Genomic DNA, 19,337 nt, shown 5'->3' on the forward strand with positions numbered 1-19,337 from the left:
TATGCAAAAAAGGGAACCTCATTCTGAGATGTATTAACAGGATTATTGTAAACAACACACGAGAAGTGATTTTTCTGCTCTACTGTGCACTGATTAAACCTCAACTGGAGTATTGTGCCCAGTTCTGGCCATTACATTTCAAGAAAGATGTGGAGAAATTGGAGAGACTCCAGAGAAGAACAACAAAAAATGGTTAAGGATCTAGAAAATGTGACCTATGAGGGAAGACTGAAAGCATTGGGTTTATTTAGTTTGGAAAAGAGAAAACGGTGAGGGGACATAACAGCTTTGAAGTACCTAAAAGAGTGTTACAAGGAAGAGAGAGACAAATTATTCTCCTTAATGTCTGATTATAGGACTAGAAGCAATGGACTTAAATTGCAGCAAGGGAGGTTTAGGTTGGACATTAGGAAAAACTTTCTTACTGTCAAGGTGGTTAAGCATGAGAATAAACTGCCTAGGGAGGTTGTGGAATCTCCACCATTAGAGATTTTTAAGGGATGATCTAGATGGTGTTTGGTCCTGCCATGAGGGCAGGGGCCTGGACTCGATGACCTCTCGAGGTCCCTTTCAGTTCTAGTGTTCCATTAACAGAATTTAGTAGCAAATGGTATAAGATGGTCCAAAAATATAGAGAAGAATGATTTGGTCTCTGAGAATTAAGTTACTTGTCTAGAGCCCTGCTTGTTCAATCCCTGTGACCTTGGCTTGATAGGACAGTAGTAGCATATTTAAAGTACCTCATAAATGCAACCAATTAAGCTTCCTAGCACCCCATGTAGGAGGGAGGGAAGAAAGGGGTGACCCCATGAGACAGAAGTTGTAATGTCTGAAAGACCAAACGCCTTTAAATTGTCAGTGGCAGAGCTGCGGTTTGGCTTCAAAAGGCCTGGATTGTGTTATCTTACCATTGCACCTTGCTACCTCTGGGCTCAGAGGTGGCCCTCTTGAGCTTTGCTATTAACAGGAAGCTGTGTCCTAGAGCAAGTGCCCCAGCAGCCAGCTGTCCCATGCCCTGTCCTGAGACCCAGCCCGGAGGCAGGAATACTGCTCCCTGTGGTGGTGTAGGGAGAATCTGCTGTTTGACCTTGGTGCTCCAACAGTCAGAGCGACGCAGATGCCAGAATGCTCAGTCTTGGGGGCTCTGGGAAAGCACGGGCCCCACAGCGTACAGATGACTCAGTTTGATCTTGGACAGTGTCTCGGTGTGTGGGGTGGGCTTCCTGGATGGCCTAGGCCTTACGGGGGCCAGCAAGGAGACCTGCCTGGTGATAAAGACGATCTTGAATCCCCCCTTCTGTCACAAGCCTCCTCACTGATTTAAAGATTTGCACCCTGCTTGGGGAGAGCAGAAGCTGCAGCCAGGGCATTCGTTAATGTGGGCATGGAATGGTCTCTAGGGGCCAAATCCTCCTCTCAGTGGAGCTGCTGAGAAATAGGCCAATAGATGCCTTTCCTCCCAGCGAGTGTTACCAGCTGGTGAGAACTTGCACCCACCACTGCAATGCAGCCGTCTCTGGAGAGAGTCCTCTGCTGTGATGTTGCAGCTGCATAGGGCAGCGGGTGGAGACAAGTGTCTTACTTAAATGAAAATTCAGGGCAGGGGAACTGAATTGCACAAGCTGGATTTTATCTACTATGGTGGGGTAAAAATCTTCCTATAGATGCAGGGCATTCTTCTCAGGGAGCGCACTGGCTGAATGCTGGGAGCAGCGCTTCCTATCTCATGGGCTCCTCTGGCCTCTCCTGATCTTTCACATGCTCTCCCCATTGCTGGCGCAAGAGCCATCTTCTGGGCAAGTCTTGCTCCCTGGAACAGCTTGTCTGTGTCTCTCCACATTCCAGATCTGCCTGGCTTCTCGCGAGAGATCCTGATGTTTGTTGAGTAAGAGCTTCGAGGGGAAGCCAGTCATGGGAAAGACACTGCAGGTTAATACGTGTCTGGAGCCATAGACAGGATTGGGACCTCTGCTATAGGGCTTGTACAAAAGACAGCAGTGCCCCCTATTGCCATGTAGGAGCAGTATTGTGGGGCTGAGCTATAGGGAAGAGCACTGGCTACAGCGCCATAAGGGGGGCGATACTTGTCATCTTACAGCTGCATATGAGAATACCTCCTCACCCCAGTGGTGAGTGCTCACGATCTTGTATGTTGTAGAGGAGATTTCATGACGGGCCGTGGCGGTTAAGAACACTGCAGTACCACGAGGAGATGCACGGCTGTTGCTCTGTCACCAAACCCCCCAGAGACGGGCGAAGCATGTTGTGTAGATTCTAGCTGACCCAAAGCTGTGCAGCTGGCTGATGTGCCTGGGCACAGATGGGCTGCGTGTCTCTTTGCCCACTGCTGTAAGAGTAACAAACAGCCTCCCAGCCCCTACTGTTCTCAGTGGACCGTGGTAATAGGGCTCTGACACTGGGATCAGAGTTAAAATTCTAGTGCACTTCTGATTGTGACCCAGTCTGCACTGGCCACATACACATCCCGTCTTCCATCTAAACCAAAAGCTGACGAAAGAGGCAGGCACGTGCTGTTGGTGGGGGAGAGGCTTTTAAAGGGGAAACACATTTTGAAACATTGCAAGGAGGACGGGAAGGGAAAAGTCCTTGGGGAAGAACAGAAGAGCGATGCTTTCTAGGAGCTTTGGGAAATACATTATGCAGCATTCCAAACAGCTCTCGGTAGCGGTCTGTACTGATGTCCTTGGGGGATTGTCTTCCAAAGCCAAACTGAGCTCTTGCTTTCCTGGAGCTGAGGGCAGCCTGTGACTGCAGAGTCTGGCTCCTCAATGCTAGTGACGTGATCTCTAGGCTTTTTGGTGTGTGGTGCCTACTTCCCCTGCTCTCTGTGCTGTGCAGAGACCCCAACGTGACCTCTCTTTTTTTGAATCTCTCTGCGTTCTCTGAGCCCTGTGGCCACCCCTGCACTGGGGATGACTACGTGCAGAAAAAAATTCTAGGCTTGCAATGGCCTCAAGGCCTCTGAATGAGACAGTGTTGGCAACTCAGGACTAACCCTTGCCTTGGACACCTGGGATTTCTGCAGTCCGCCTGTGGAAGGCAGGGGCTGGTTAGCCTGCGTCCCAGCTAGGTTGCCAGGTGTCCGGTTTTCACCCAGACAGTCCAGTAATTGCATCTTCTGTCCAGTAAAAAAAAACCCAGAAAATACCAGACATGCAAAATGTCCAATATTTTCTGTTTTTCTCAGACGGAAGGCCGGCGGGGACATTTTTCCCCAGCTGCATGGGGTGGGGGAGCGGGGCAATTTAAAGGTGCAGCGACTTTTTTGGGAGGCAGGGGCAGGATTGGGGGGCTCAACCAATTTTTTCCCCCGCCGTGTTCAGGATTTTTTGTGAAGGTCCCAACCGGGAAGTGGGCTTGCCTGCCTGGGAGGGGAAAGGATTTGGGTTGAAACTGGTACCGAGGCACCAGTCTCCTGCTCACACAGCAGGACTGGGATTCAGAGCAGTGTGTAGACTCAGCGTTGCCGCTCTCCTCACACTCCTCACTACCACTACTATTTTGGTGTACTTTGACCAGTTCCAAGCAGGCAGGTTCCTTCAGTGCTCCGTGTCCGTGTCCCCACACCATCCATGGCAGTGTGCTCGCTTCTTTACAGTGGCTCCCGACGCTTGTTCCTACCACTCGCTTCCCAAGTTGGCTGGGGTCCCCTCAGCCCCATGGCAGTGGCTTGCTCTTCTTGGCATCATGTCTGGCTGCTTGAGACATTTGGAGGGGTGAGGATGGGGATCGTGTGTCGTTCAGGCCAACACAAATACCCCAGCTGTGTGCGTTCTTCATGAGGGGCAAGGACCCCAGCGGCATCTGGACCACGAGGAACAGCCATGGCCTTGAGTTCCAGCAGTTTGCCTAGGTCTGGGCAATAATTTTTGGCCAAGGCTGCCCCGGAAGGGGTGGGGCCTAATCTGGAAGGGACGGGGCCAGAATACTTCTGGGCTTCCCCACCCCCAGACCATAATTGGTCTGGAGGTGGGGGAATCCCTTTGCCCCCCCCCTTCCCACTAGGCGTCCATGCCCCTGGCAGGGCAGGAAGAGGCTCCACACACTCCCCCGCCCCCACTCCCTGATTGGCCTGTGGTGGGGGGAGTGCGCGAAGCCTCTTCCCGCCCTGCGCCTGCCCCGCGAGGAGCATGGGGCACTTCAAAGGTGCTCGTAGGGCGGGAAGAGACGTCCCGCGCTCCCCCGCCCCCAAGTCCTGATTGGCCCAGGGGTAGGGGAGCTGTGCGAAGCCTCCCTCGCCCTGCTCCCGCCCTGCGCGAGGGTGCAGCACTTTGCAGTGCCGTGCGCTCCTCACAGGGAGGGGGAGGAAACTTTGCGCGCTCCTCCTGCCCCCTGGCCAATCAGGGCTTGGGGGTGGGGCAGAGCGTGACGTCTCCTCCCGCCCTGTAAGCAGCGCACGGCACGTCAAAGAACTGCGAGCTGCTCACAGGGTGGGAGGAAGCTTCGTGCGCACCCCTGCCCCCAGGTCCTCATTGGCCTGGGGACAGGGGAGCCGCAGAGCCTCCGCGGGCCGAATCAACCCGCTTGGTGGGCCGGATTCGGCCCGCGGAGGCCCCTTTGCCCACGCCAGCCTAGGTGGATGGAGCAGCTTGTCAGCGGCATAAGGGAGCTAACAAACGAGACTTGAGGCCACACGTGGTTCTAGACAGTCATCTAGCTGGAGTCCTAAAGATGATCAGTTGGGTTGTGAATTCTTTGGCGCCTCTGTTTTTCCCTTTGTACTTTGTGTCATCTCTACCCCCCTGTGGAAGCAGACGCATCTGGTCTACAGCAACTGTTCAATGTGAGGATTAACTAAATCCTACTTTTTCTCTGCGCCGGCAGGGCTGTCAGTTTGGGTGCAGAGCAGAGGGGGGTGGATAGCTCATGATTTCACGTCACTTTGATTAGGTGCCTGGCAAGCTTGGGCAAAGCTTTATACAAGGGTCATCCTTCAACTTTCCAATTCCAGTGCACAAGGAAGGCAGGCTGGCCTAACCTAGGAATACCTGGGTCCTCACCACAGCTCTGTGAAGGAACTAGCCAAAAGCTACTCACATCCTTAAAATCTGCTGATTGATAGTCCCCATGACAATAAAAGCCCTCTCCTCTGCCTGTGTTTGGGGCTAATCAATGATTGCAGGACACTTTGCAAATGGAACCTGGCATCCTTCAGTGTTTGTGTCTGCAAAGCACGTCTGTCTCTGCTCCCCTCTAGTGCCTTCAAGAAACTGTTGGTTGGAGGGGGATGTTCCCCAGTAATACAGAATTACTTTCCACCTTTTCTAGGCTCCAAGTTCCTCCTCTGGGCTGGGGATTCTCCCCCTTCTGCTATGTTACTATGAAAGTCTGAGTCCCTTTTTTCTCTGTTGTGGTTTTAGCCTCCGACCGCTAGACATCGAATTCATGAGACGCCTGAGCAAAGTGGTTAACATCGTGCCAGTCATCGCCAAAGCTGACACGCTAACGCTGGAGGAGAGAGACTATTTCAAAAAAAGGGTAAGAGGATGGCAGCTGCTCCCCAGCCTGCACATCCCACTCCCTTCCTTCTTCCCTCCCCCCACACCCCCTGCAGGTCTGCAAAGCCGAAGGGCTGGCCCGGAGCCCAGAGCATTCCTTAGGCTGCAGCTCTGAGTGATCCCATGTGGCAGGAGGAAGGGCCTTCGCTCCCAAACAGTTCCTTGTGTTTCTTTTGGATCTCGGTCAGCTCACAGTGAATTTCTAGCTCTTGGTCTCCTCCTGCATGGCTGTCTTCTGCCCCCCCCCCCCCTCCCCTCCCCAAGACTGCTTTTATGGCCGTGAGAGGCCAGTCCTGCTGCTTGTAGAGCCTCTCAATGTTTTGGAGAGTCAGTATTTCTGCACGGCACTGTGCAAGGAGACCCAATCCAGACCAAACTGTGCGTGCTGAGCTCAGCTCTGAGAGATTGGCCAGGGAGGCAAACAGTGCAATTCCCTGGATTGCATCAGTTGGAAGTTGGTGGGGGAGAGCCCCTAAGGGGCTGTCTCATTGCAGCCAGGTGTTGTGGTGCCGCTGTTTTGCTTTGGCTTTCAAAGAGCTGTACATTCACTGATGTGACGGAGGGTGTGGCCCAGCGCGTGCTGCAGAAATGAGCAAGGCACCAATCAACTCTTGGCTTCTTGAGTCTGAATTGCCATTCACAGTAGGACTAGACTGGGCTTTGCCGGCCCCAGCGTTCAGCCAGCATTCCATAAATATCTCCGCAGAATGCAGCCAGCCTGACGGGGGGAATGGCAGGTCTCGGGGTTTTCCCGCTGGCTTCAGGTTGTCCTGCTCCTCTGAACCAATATCTGCCCATTAGAGCCCAGCCAGGAGGGGGTAGTTCAAGGGCTCATTGTCAATCCAGACTGTGGTGCTCAAGGCAGTGAAGGAAAACATGAAGCCCAGCCAAATCCAGGCTCGTATGTCTCCAGAAGCATCTGATTTGGGCAACAGAAACTAAGAGATTCCCAGTTTGATTCAGCCCAGCCTTACCTCAGGCCCTGTAGCAAGGCTGGGAGAAGAGGGTTTGCTAATGTTCTCCCTCAGGGCAGGAGACGGAGGCACAGGCTGTAGTGTCCATGCGCCTGGGGATGCTATGGACTGCAGAGGAAGGCTGTCTGCTCTGAAGTAAGGATGTTACCTATCAGGTAATTGACTAATCAAATAGTCGATAGGGCGCCTCTGCCTTCGAACCCTAGGGCTGTTGCTACACATCAAAGGCAAAAGAGCCGAAGCCCAGGGACTGCTGGGGACTCCCCAGCTGACCCCAGGCTCCGTGTGGCTGCTGCTTTGAAACACTGCAAGGAGCCTGACACCAGGCTTTACAAAGCGGCAGTGCCCCGCTGGGGACCCCTCAGCTGATCCCAGGCTCCCAGTGGCAGTGCTAAGCGGCAGCGCTGAATGCCGATCAGTCCTCAGTTGGTCCCGGGCTCTGTGCGGCACTGCCACGTTGAAGTACCCCTCTAGTCCCCCCCGCCTCTATCTGATAGAGGCAACAAGGGAGGGATGGGGGGAAGCAACTAGGCCTTCCCATCCCTGGTCTGAATCGTACTCAGAGCATTGTTGTGGAAGGGGGGAGGGGAGCTACCCTGCTCACTGAATGTTCTCCATCTGCTGGGCTCAGAGCTGGCTTGAGCATCTTCCTGCCCCATCTGTGGGAGTGAGGCTGGCTTGAAATCCCCAATCTGATCAATGGGTGGCAATGGAATTTCACAAGAGGGTCTAGCAAAGTGCTGGACATGGAGCCGAATGGGCGTAATCAGTTGGCCAGGCAGTGGGTGCTCTTGGGACGCGGGAGGAGCTGTTGCAGTTGGAGGAAGGGTTGTGACAGGTGCTCTGGCCTGCCGGAGGCTGGTCTTTCCTAGTGACTTTTCCAGGCCCCGTTTGCCCAGGTCAGAGGTTGCTAGGTGTGTGAACACGTCCATCTCGCTCCTCCGTCCGCCTCGCTGCTGGGCCCAGGGTCCGTGGGGAGTCCGAAAGCCCAGGGTGGCACGCCCCGCCTCAGATGCCATCCTTGGTAATAAAGCCTGTGGTGTCGCAGCTGAGCTGGCAGTGTTGCTCACGTCAGGCACGGTGGAGCCCAGCTGGCTCTCCTGGTGCCGTATTGGCTTTGCACTTAATGGATCAACTTGGGTTTGTCAAGAAAGCAGGAACAGATTGAACTTGAAGACTCAGCAAATGTTGCCCTTGCTGTTTCAGCCTGTACCATGCTCTTGATGCTGGCTGCGTGGCAGCATGGGCTCTGGTAGCAATAAGGTGGAGTGAGATGTTGCTGCTTTTCACTGAGTTATGTTTTTAATCCTAATCGGACTTTCAGGGGACAAATGTAACCATGCTGGACACCTTGCGCCCTGTCTGCTGGGGGCTGTCACAGAACAAACCGACAGCTCTCCGTCCTCCTTTTACACCTGCTCAGGATTTTGCCCCCAGTGGTCAAATGCGGCTTTGGCCACGCTGCTTAGATGCGTGTCTCTAGACCTCAGTAGGTCTGGATTCTGTTCTTGCTTGGGCAGGGCCTGGGTGGCGTTACTCCAGACTTACCCCCGTGTTCTGGTAACACATGCCAAAGACTTGCACGTGAGAGCCAAGCCTGCTCCTGAAACCTCGGCATGTGTCCCCTGGTGCTACAGTGACTCCCCTACCCCTACCCCCACCCCCACCCCAGAGCATGCCAGAGGGGAAGTTTCTGACATGCAGGAGGGGGCTCATCTCACTGATCTGGACCCGCTTCTGGCTCTGGCCCCATCCAGGCTTGGGTTTTCCTCAAGGCAAACACACACGTGTTCTAATGCTGATGGCACCCGAATCTCTCTCCAAGAACCTGGTGTCAGAGCACTGGGGGGTGGGGCCAGTACACTGTGCAACCCCCCCCCCCCCCCCCCATCCCCCTGCTGCAGGGTTCCTAATTAGAGGATTCAGGAGCCTGAAGATCCCTGACACTGATACCTGGTTGGATTCTGGAGTTAAAACTCTTCCCTTCTGCCTGGGTCAATGGCGCAGCGCCAGCGCTTCATTTAAACCCGACCCCCATCGGGTTTAACAGACTGTCTGGGTAGAATCCTAGGGCTGGAGGAGACCACAGGAAATCGAGTCCAACATCCTGGCACCGGATCTGGGGTCCTATTCCAGGCTACGTGAGCAAGACAAAAATACCACAAGTGACTTGCTCGCTTACTCTGGTGCACCCAAACTTTGCTGCAAATGGTGCCGGCTGTTGCTACCCCTTGTCTTGTTAACGGGGAGGTGGGGCCCAGCCAGCAACACTTCATCTTGGTCTGTGGCGCTATCCTGGGGGTGGTGTGGCGATGCAGAGAGGATCTTTTAGAACCTCCTGGGCTGCACTTCAGGCACGTGCTGGGTGGATCTTAGGCTGAAACACATTCTTCCTTTCCGGGAAAGCGGTAGGGAGGGGAAGCCAGGCTGCCTGGCGTGCTCCAAGCTGGGAAGGGATTTGAGGGCCGTTCAGTATTACACAGCGTGCAGCCTTGCGATGCTGCTGGGAAGGCCAAGGGCAGCAGCCTTGGTCGCAGCGTTTTCTGTGGAGTCTGATGTGGTGTCCGTTTCGTGTGCGTCTTCCTCAGATCACAGCCGACCTGCTGTCCAATGGCATCGACGTGTACCCCCAGAAGGAGTTCGATGAAGACTCTGAGGACCGGCTTGTGAATGAGAAATTCAGAGTGAGTGGACGGTGCTTTTGTCTGGTAGTGCTGTGGCCCAGAGCTCTTCAGGATGGGCCCTGTGGCTCCAAAGGCTAGTGAGGATTTGGGGAGAGGGGTCTCAGCAAAGTGCCTGTATTTCCCTTCCCAGGCTGGTGCACTTCACCCCTCTTTGTGTGCCGAGACTGGAGACGATATAGAAAGATTTGCTCCCAGCGCATGACAATTGTCTGATTTCAGCCATAGACTGGGATGCTGAGTCCCTCCTGGTGGCGGGCTGGCTTATTCCCTCCCACAGGGAAAGGAAAGTGAGCAGAGGGCCCTCGTCCCTATGTTGTGTCCCTGACGCCACTTTCTGGGCCTTGGCTGTTGCTGTTCTATGGCAGCAAGCAAAGGCCTCTTGCTGTGATGTTTGGGAGCTGGAGCTGTGACTTGTTTCCAGATGCCCCATTGAGAACTGGCCTGGCTGCAAGAGTCCAGGTCCCTGGTACCATGGTATTTGTGCGGCCGGCTGGGGAGCTAGGCTAGGAAGAGAAGGGCTCCGAATGAGAGCAGTTTCCATTCCTCTTTTCTGATCTTGAGGGGCAGCTGTTGGCAGTGGCTCTGCAAACCAGCCATTAACGACAGGATAGTGTCATTCTGCAGCCTTCCTCGTCCTCTGCCCCTGCGGCTTCCTCCTGGATTATGATTCTCCAAATATGCCTCTAGCCTTTAGGAAGTGGGCAGGAGGCTGCTCCAGTCTGCGCATTGGCCATGCCAGGTGCGAGTGGTGGCATCTTCCTGCATGCTCGGGACGGAGGTAGCCTGCTCCCTGAAGAATTTCCCTGGGGCAGCACTGTTGCTGGGAGGTTTCATAGTTAGAGACGATTGGAAGGGAGCGGCCAGGGTAGAGATGCATTGGCAGATTTCTACTGGTGTCCCTGAATGGAGCAGGTGCTGCAGCAACTGGTGCTAACAGCATTCAGGTGCCGTGTGTGGGGCCTGGCCCAGGCTTTGATGTCTCCTGTGTCTCCCTTTGGTTTTCAAAGCACCCAGTCCCCCATCTCTCGTCATGGCCATCTGCCGTGTTTCACAGAGCTGCCACCAATCCCCCAGGGACCCGTGGGAGAGCGGGGGCCATCAGGTTGCCCCCCCCCACCCCCCCAGCGGTGGCCTCTTGCTGTGCTAGAGACGCATGGCCCCATTGACAGGCAGTGCAAACCGACACGCCGACCCTGTGGCGATGTTACTGTGAAATGATGCAGTGAAACCCCTCTCCAGAGTGCTCTGGGGGACAGACCCTCAGACCTTAAACATGTGGCTGCTCCTGTAAGGGCTTGGCCGGCTGGGGCTTATCCTACCCACATCTGCTGTGCCTGCCTTTCAGGCTAAAGCCATTAACCCGTGCACTGTGCTCTGTCCCTGCAGGAGATGATTCCGTTTGCAGTGGTGGGCAGTGACCAGGAATACCAGGTTAACGGGAGACGAATACTTGGAAGGAAAACAAAGTGGGGCACCATCGAAGGTAGGGGCTGCCATTTCCCCCCTCCCCCTCCCTGCCCATGCCTGTCTGCAGCAGTGCATGACCGGAAGTCACAGGGCGGTGGTTGGAAGCATGTGTGATATGTAGGGCCTACCAATTTCAGGGCCAAGGAAAATGTCACAGTCTGTGAAATTGGCCCCGCTGCATGAAATGTGATCTCCCCCAAATCAGCCAGGCTGAGGAGGGACAAGACTTGTCCTTCCCCTGCTCAGCAGCTATCAGAGGGAGATCAGAGTAACCCACTTCTATGGGCAGCTCCTTACCAGCCTACAGGGGCTGCCACCGCCACAACTCCTGCCTGAGCTCCGGGGCTGCCGCTGCCCTCTCCTCCCCTGCTCGCTCTCTCTGGCTCCTGAGCAGCTAAGGATGCCTCTGTTCCAAGGCTGCGTCCACCGCTGTCCTCTCCTCCACGTGGGCCCGCATGTTAATCCACTGTTGGCCCTGACTAGCAGGTAGAAGCCCCCGTTCGGTGTCCTCCCAGCAGCAGCGGAGAGATCAGACCTACCTCCGCCTCTAGGAGCATCTTCCAGCTGCAGAAACCTCTGCAGTTGCTGCCTGCAGAGCTGGGCAGCAGAGAAATGAGTATAGCAATCCTGCACGCCCCTACAGCAGCTTTGGGATCCTCCCCAGTCTCCTTGTGGGGACCCTGATCCAACAATACAATACCCTGAAATGTCTGCTGGAAACATTGGAATCTGTGAAATGGACCAATTTTTAGATCCTGCAGCCATGAAATTGACCAAAGCAAACCATGAATTTGGTAGGGCCCCAGTAATAGGAGGATACACCACTGACCTCTGCTAAACAGAACTGGAGCCTGCTCTTGTGTTTCTGAGAAGAGTGGCTCTTGAAAGCCTGGTAATACTGCAGAGCCTGGGCCAAGCACCCTGGAGTTGGGGTCTTGTGGCTGGTGGCAGCCTATGTGAAATGGCTTTGGCAGCTCTGCATTCACAGAGAAGCACCACCCCTCCAGAGTCGTGCAGGGGCTCTCCAGAGATCACAGGGCTGCTACTGAAGGGGAAGCACTGGTATTTAATAAGTGATTATGTGGGAGGCAGTATTTCCCAGTGGTTAGAGCATCGGGCTGGCGTTCAGGAGACCTGGGGTCAGTTTCTAACTCGGCCAAGTCACTGCCAATCACCTCTGTTCTTTCTTACCCCTTTCTCTGTCTTGTCTGTCCGCACTGTTAGCTCTTTGAGGCGGGCTTGGGGCAGGCACTGTCTCTGCAGACACGCCTGGCACCATGGACCTGATCTCTGCTGAGGCCAGTGACAGTGCTGCTGTAATGCAGAAAAAAGGCGCCCTTGTGGCTATGAAATATTCCAGACTCTGATGCCTGTTCCCTGCTCCCCTCCCCTCTTGTGCCTTTTGCCCACCCCTTCCAAAGCAGCCCTGGAGTGCTGTGGGAGTTGATGGACCAAGCAAGGGGAGGGCTCCTAAAGAATCTGGGTGAGAGCAGGGTCATTTCTGAGCCCTTTCATTGTTCTTCTGCCTGCCTGTGAGGAGGGGAGAGTCCTCCACTGGTCCTGGGGCTCTTTTCCCCTGCTCTCAGGTCAGCATCTCTCTTTTGCTTAGCAGCTGCCCCGAGGGAGGGGACTGGCGGCAGGGTGCCATGTAAGTGTGGAGGTTTTCTTCATAGGCTCCAGACATCTGTCTCCCTAGCCTGCAGCCACTGCTGTGCAGTTAAGCCTGGAAACCGGTAGCCCAACCTGAAACTGCCACTTTCTGACAAGGAGGAGACGGAGCGTGGGAGGGGGAGGGGGATTCCATGTGCATTTTCCATCCCGATTGTTTGCTCGGGGCAGGTGACTGAGATGCCGAGAGCCAAGAGAGCCTTTGGAACCAACAGGCTCTGGAGCTCCCCACTGAAGCCTCCCAGGGGTTCTCTGGGGAGACTGGGCAGGCCTGTTATTGCTGAGAAGGAAGGGGGGCGTTAGGAGGTGGCACTGCCATTCGGCAGCTTTTAGCTGGCAAAAGGACCAAAAATGGGCACAATCCCAATGTAGTGCCTTTTTGCCAGTCTCCTTCATTGGATTCCAGTGCCCTTAGCCGTGGCCAATGTGCTTAGTTGGGAGTGGTGTACGGCTTTGTCTGCCCCACAGAATAGCCTCAAACCACTCCCCCTCCCCCCCCCCCCACGGATCAGCAGAGGCTGGGAATAAGGGTGGAGTCTTTGCCTCTCTGAAAATGCTGGGCTCGAGCTGGGGGTGAGGGTGGAGTGTTCTTCCCAGCCCTGTGTCTCCTGCCCCATCCCATCCGTGCCTCACGAGGCACACAGCCCTTGCTCATGAAGGGCCCATGACTGGCCACGTCTAGCTCCTCGGGCCCCTTCCTGCCCCAAGCTAACCTCCTCAGGAGTGCTGGCAAGGAGCCTGGAACAGACTGCTGTCTGCCTGGGAGGCTGTTTGTGCAGTTTGAATAGTCCTTCTGTGCAGGACTCTCATGGGATCTGTTCTTCTCTTGTCCCCACCACTTGCTGCACCTTCTGTCTTCCTCCTCTTCATAGAACCACAGAATCCTCAGGCTGGAAGAGACCTCAGGAGGCTGAGTCCAACCCCTGCCCAAAGTAGGACCAATCCCAACTCAATCAATCCAGCCAGGGCTTTGTCAAGCCAGGACTTAAAAACCTCTAGGGACTTAAAAGCCACCACCTCCCTAGGGAACCCAGCCCAGTGCTTTACCACCCTCCTAGGGAAATAGTTTTTCCTAATAGCCAATCTAGGCCTCCCCCACTGTACTTGAGACCATTGCTCCTTGTTCTGCCATCCGTCACTACTGAGAACAGCCTGTCTCCATCTTCTTTGGAACCCCCCTTCAGGAAGTTGAAGGCTGTTATCAAATCCCCCCTCACTCTTCTCTTCTGCAGACTAAATAAGCCCAAATCCCTCAGCCTCTCCTTGTAGGCCATGTGCTCCAGCCCCCTAATCGTTTTGGTTGCCCTCTGCTGGACCCTCTCCAGTGCGTCCACATCGTTTCTGTAGTGGGGGGCCCAGAACTGGACAGAACACTCCAGATGTGGCCTCACCTCTTTGCTTTCTTCATTTTCCTTCCCTTCTTTCCTTCACAGTCAGTCTCAGGCCAGCATTTCACTTGGGAAGCATCCTTCTGACAGTGCAACACGTTCTCTGCTCTCAGTGGCTGGGATCCTAGAGACACAGCGCCTGTGATTTCACTGCTCCCTCCCTCGTCTCCCCCTTCCATCTTCCATTTCATAGCTTGTTCTGATTTGACCGTTCTTTTTATAGAAGCCTTATTTTGAGTAAGCTCTTCACAAAGATGCCAAAGAAACCCATTTAATTTTCAGCCCTCGGATGCCCTCTTGTGGCCTGTTCTTGGTAACGCTCCTGGCTTGGCAGTGAAGGCCCAGGTGGGTTTGTAAGAAATTCCAGTCATCCTTCAGGTGTGTGGTGGCTGCTTTGACATTAGGGAGACTCAAGGGCCCAGCGTTTGCCACTGGTTCTGTTCTAGAAATAGTGTTGCTAACACGCTTGCTGTTTGAGCACCCTGTTCAGCCACGTAGAAGACGAAAGGGAAGAGGCTTTCCCTTGGCCCAGGGCTCTGTCTCACTGAATTAGACTAACAGCCCAGTTCCAACCCACAGTGCACAGAGTGCAGGACAGGGCTGATCAGGCAGCACTGTGATCTTTTTCAAGGCTTTCTGTCCACGTAGCTTTGAATCCAAACAGTCCCAATAGTAGGTTCTGTCATTCCACAGCATGAATCAGGATTGGGAGGAGGGGCAGATTAAAGCACAGATCTGCTCCAGGCCCCATAGGAAGTCTGCGGTAAAGCCAGGGATTGCATCCAAGGCTCCTGAGTCACAGTCAAGTGCCTTAACCACAAAACCATTCATCCCTTCGCCTTTCCGGTTCCTCTGTGCCGGCCAGAGACACTCTTAAGTTGAACCCTCTCGTGGTTTGTGAAGAGACGGTGCCGACTCGGTGGGGGGGTACCCGGGAGGGGTTCATTCCAGCAGTGAGTGAGCAGAGGAGACATACGGAAGCGCTTCCCGTCTTTTGTCAGCTGTTGTTCAGCCAGGTAACAGCCAGTGAGCCTGTGTGTAAATACCCTGATGTCTGATGGAAAAGAGGAAGAAACTGGTGGAATCCCTCAGCCTGTGACCCTTTTGCTGGGCTGAAGGCCCTGCTCCAGTGTGAAGCTGGGATGCACGGCTGTTGGTGCTGAAACAGAAGGCCTTAGCTGGCTGTCCCAGCTGTGTTCTGGGCTGCAACCTAACGCTTTGCCTCCTCTCCTCCTTTCCAGTTGAGAACACGACACACTGTGAGTTTGCTTATCTGCGGGATCTCCTGATCAGGTCAGTATCACTGCTCCTTTGGCTCACGTCTGCCGCAGGGGGCGAGAGGAAAGGGCAGAGCTCAGCGGCTGATTGGTGCTTGAGTTGCTTTAACTTCCCTGCCCTTGCTTCTTGCAAAGCACACTAGCAACCACTGACTGGGGATGCGAACCAGCGGCTGCGCTGGCCAGCAGGAGAGGTTAGGGAGTGTGGGCTAGAAGGGAGCCCTGCGATATCCAGGAGCCCACCAGAGAAGCATCCCAAAGATTGCGTCAGGCCCAGTGTCTCTTACATCAGTGTGCCAGTTGCTCGTTGCCACAATACACCTCTGTGCCCTCCAGCTGGATGCTGTAGCACTGGCTCGGAGTAAGCGGACTCCTGTGTGTGGTTCCCTACAGTGGCAAAGATGATGCTATAAACATGGAAACCCCCCTGAAGAGAAACCACCTCCAGGCCTAAAACTAGTAGGAGTAGTGCTTGCAGTCACCCTGGCTTGGTAAAGCCGTAAGAGGTGCTGGATCTCGTGTCGAGGCTTAAGCTGATTGTCAGCTGGGAGTGGGGGGAGCTGCTCCTCCTGATATATAGACACCAAGAATTCCAGACCTTTCTCTGAAGCCCTAGTGCTGATCACTGCTAGACATTACACTGGGGTCCTGGGGCTGTTTGCCAGCTCCTTGGTGAAAGACGCATCTAACAGGCAGCCTGACTTTGAGATGCCCAACCTGCTGCTTGGGGGTGAGCAGTGCTGCTCTCAGAAGTGCTTGGCAGGCTCCAGGGCGGGCAGCAAGCTGAGAGAGGGGTGCCGGTGTGAGTTTCATGTAGGGGTCCCTGTGAGAGGAAGAGTTTTCTCCACAGGTAGCAAAGCTGTGGGTACTCGACATGCTCAGAGCTCTGAGCTGGCGAAACCTGTGGCAGTTATCCCTGTCAACACAGGCTGCTTAGCTGAGTGTATCCACCACTGCCCATAAACCCCTCTAGGCAGTCAGCTGAGGTACGGGCTTGCAGGGCTCAATACTTCCCTTGCCTGCAGTCTTTCCTGCAGCATAATCCCATGGCCAAGCCCTTCCTTGCCATCACACTAGTTCACCTATCGATGCCCTCGGAACAACAGACGGGGTTAGTGGGGAGGCGGCTGGTGCTGATAGAGGCTCCATACTACCTCCAACTGCTTCAGCCACCCTGGAGTCATGTTTTCAAGTCTCCATTAATAAGCAGAAGTTAGAGACATTGAAATCGCGGGGGCGCAAAGTGGCAGCATGGGAGAGGTGGCAGCAAACTTTGCTGCCATGAAAGGCCCTTGGTGAGGCCACACATCTGTGCTCGGAGATCTTGTTTAACCAGCTTCTCTGCTCCCCTCAGGACACACATGCAGAACATCAAGGACATTACCAGCAGCATCCACTTCGAAGCCTACAGAGTGAAGCGGCTGAACGAGGGTCAGAGCACACTCTCCAACGGCGTGGCAGACCAGGAGCTAGTGGCCAATGAAATGTAACAGTCTCGCTCCGGTGCCAGGACCCAGTGCGCTCGTGCTCCTGTTTCTTCCTCTCCCTCCTTTATTTTGTATTATTCTCCTGCCACTGCCACCGTCCCTCTCCCCTGCGCTGTCAATTAACTGACCAAATAATCTGATGCCGTATCTATCGTGAAGAGCGTGGTGACTGCCAGTCCCCTGGTGCTGCCCGCCTCATGGCTCAGGGGTTCTGTTCTCAGCTCCTGTTGGGCGTGGCAAGGGACAGCTGGGGGGTTGGGCAGGAGGAGGAGATGACTGTCCCAAGTCAAGTCCGTCTCTGTTTACTCTCCAATTCTAGCCCAAAGTGCAGCCCCTGGGTAGGTAGAAGAGCCCCCTCCTCACAAAGGCCTGCTCCAGCTCCCACTGAAATCCATGGGAAGACTCCAGCTGGCTTCACCGGAGCTGGAGCAGGCCCTGAGGGCTGCTTGGTAATGAAGTCCAGGCCATTGGGTTAGGGTGGATCTCTCCCTTCCTGCTCACAGGAGCTGACTGCGAAATGAATCTGATTTCTCTCTCCTCCATGTCTTGAAATGGCCTGTAGAGTAGGGCCGGGGCTGCCTCAGAGAAGGGCGCCCTACCCCTCTTGCTGCCATGTTGTAAAGACCGTTGGAACCAAGCGGCTTTGCCCAGTGTCACATGGCTTTATTTTCTTCTCCGTCCACTGAAGGCAAGGCCATCTGTTAGGCTGCCTTCAGAAGCAAGGGGCAGGGATGTGGATGGATAGGGAAGGGGATCGCAAGCTTACCTCTGCCTCTTTCCCTCTGCTCCCAGCCCCCTGTGCCTAGGAAGCCATTCACCCCAAGCCCTGACACCAACCTACATGCAATAAGCCAGGAATGCCCTGGGGTGGCTTACTGATCTCTAAATCCCGAGAGAAGTGCCTTTGAATTCAGCTCCCATGCAATAGCTAGTTTGTCTGTGCAGCCTGCCAAATGCCTATCCAGATTGACTCTTCAGAGATTCTTCCCAGCATCTCCCTGTCACTCCGTGCTTGGACCTGTGGCTGGTTTCCTGGAAACACTTGTGTATTTATTTGTAATTCCATGCCTCTTGGAGGCTCGGAGTATGTTTGTGTGTGAAAGGGGCTGAGAACAGAACCATCACTGCAAAAGCACAGGCAGGAGGCTGGAATTCTTTGTATTGTGTGACTTGTGTGTTTTATTAGGTTTTAAATAAGCCTCAGGAGGCTGTTGGATCAATTTAGTTTACTCCTTTACCTGGGCAATTTATATTTATGTAGCCAGTTCCTTAATCTGGCTAATGCTTCCTCTAGAGAATTGTGCACACACAGACTGCACTCTGCATGCCACGTGTGTGTTAGAAGCCTTAGGCGTAAGGAAGGCTAAGCTGGTATCTCATGCAAGCTGTGCAGTATAGCGTCCCTGATCCCCAACATGGTTTGTTGACTTAGATCAACTTCTGTAAACACACGTGCTTAATGAAACTCCATGCCATGGACCAATCTGGCAGGGACAGGACCACACACGTGCAAGTCGATCTTGGAGCAGAGCCCTGCTCCACTGACCGTCCCAACTTTCTATCTGTGTCCTCTGTCTAAAAACCCAGCCCCGGTGCCTGCCTAATGTCACTTTTCTGACCCCTCCTGGAGGCTAAGACTGTGCCCGCATTGTCTCCTCTTGGTGCTCCCACCAAATGACAAAGGGGTCCTGACTTCCAGCCACATGGAGGCACCCGCAGAACTGCCTGAGCCCCATTAGGGAGGAGACCAGCTGCATGTTTACAGGAGGTGAGGAGGTTTTCAAGAGGGATGCGGTTCTTGCCTTGATCCACAGGCCTGCCTGCTCTTCTGCATCAGTGGAGTATCTGCAGATTGCTGCTCCTCCATGCATCACTCTTCACAGACCCAGATATAGAGGCTGCTGAGGGCTGCAATCCTCCATGCCATGTCGTCTTATCTGTGCCAGGCTGGTAACAGGAACCCATTGCGGGCGTATTGTGCCAAGCGGGCCCAATTCTGCATAATAGCAGAAGGAAGTAGCATCTTACAAGGTAGCCCCTCTTCGTGCCTGCATGGGCAGATGTTCTATAGTGGTGGGCTATGGGACACAGGAACGTATATCTGAAGGTATGTTTGCATTGCAGGTGAAATCTGTACTCCCCTTTAACTCTTTCATCCCCTTCTGGGGGGAAAAAAAAGTAGGAATTTTTACTGAGCTGTGTTAAGTTGAGGAAAATGAATTATTTACTTGCTGACTTGCTATATTTTAGCAAAAACAAAATATTGTGTAGCAACTGAAAAATGTATTTGTTTCAAGTGTTGAAAAGACTATTAAAGGGGAGGGTAGAAAGTCTTTTCTGCCTGATGCACTTCTGCAAATATCACCATCTTAAACTCCTTTCCAAGACAGTATCTCAAAAGCTGGGCCAAGCAAGACATGCCGCTTTCTCCTTTGTAATCTAATTGTTTTGGGGAAAAGAGTTTAAAAAATAAAAAAAAGTTAAAAAAAATTTCATCCAGATCTATTAAATATGGCCTTTTGGGGGTTATATGCATTATGACAAATTAGTCCTTTTTTGTATAAATCATAGTATTTTAATATGTATTTCCCAAAATAAATGTTTCAAATGCAAATGGAAAGAGGTTTATCTGGAAATGCTTGTGGTGGTTTGGTTTTTTTGTTTGTTTGGGGTTTTGAGACCTACACCCTCAGAAAGGCTGATCTTGTCTCAGATCATTTACTATGCAAGGGCATTCCTTCCCGAGGGCAAATTCAGGGGCTACAGGGATGGTGTTAGGGTCTCTGGAGGACGTGCTCTTTGAATTGCTGTGGGCCCAGTGCCACTGGCTTGGCCTATTTGGGGTGCCACTTATTAAATAAGACAAAAGAGCT

The 19,337-nt window shown here is 53.7% G+C and overlaps 1 protein-coding gene across 5 annotated transcripts in view; it reads left to right on the forward strand.

Moving 5' to 3' along the window:
- Positions 1-19,092, forward strand: part of SEPTIN9 (septin 9) — a 264,222-nt gene extending 245,130 nt beyond the window's left edge. For all 5 annotated transcript variants that reach the window (XM_006122951.3, XM_006122953.3, XM_006122952.4 and 2 more), the window contains 5 exons: positions 5,382-5,499; positions 9,082-9,177; positions 10,564-10,660; positions 14,942-14,993; positions 16,332-19,092. In XM_006122951.3, the coding sequence (XP_006123013.1) occupies positions 5,382-5,499; positions 9,082-9,177; positions 10,564-10,660; positions 14,942-14,993; positions 16,332-16,467 (499 nt within the window). In that variant the 3' untranslated portion in view covers positions 16,468-19,092. The remainder of the gene's footprint in view (positions 1-5,381; positions 5,500-9,081; positions 9,178-10,563; positions 10,661-14,941; positions 14,994-16,331) is intronic.
- The last annotated feature ends 245 nt before the right edge of the window (positions 19,093-19,337 follow it).

This window comes from Pelodiscus sinensis, chromosome 20 (assembly GCF_049634645.1).
Source record: "Pelodiscus sinensis isolate JC-2024 chromosome 20, ASM4963464v1, whole genome shotgun sequence".
Lineage (NCBI taxonomy): Eukaryota > Metazoa > Chordata > Testudines > Trionychidae > Pelodiscus > Pelodiscus sinensis.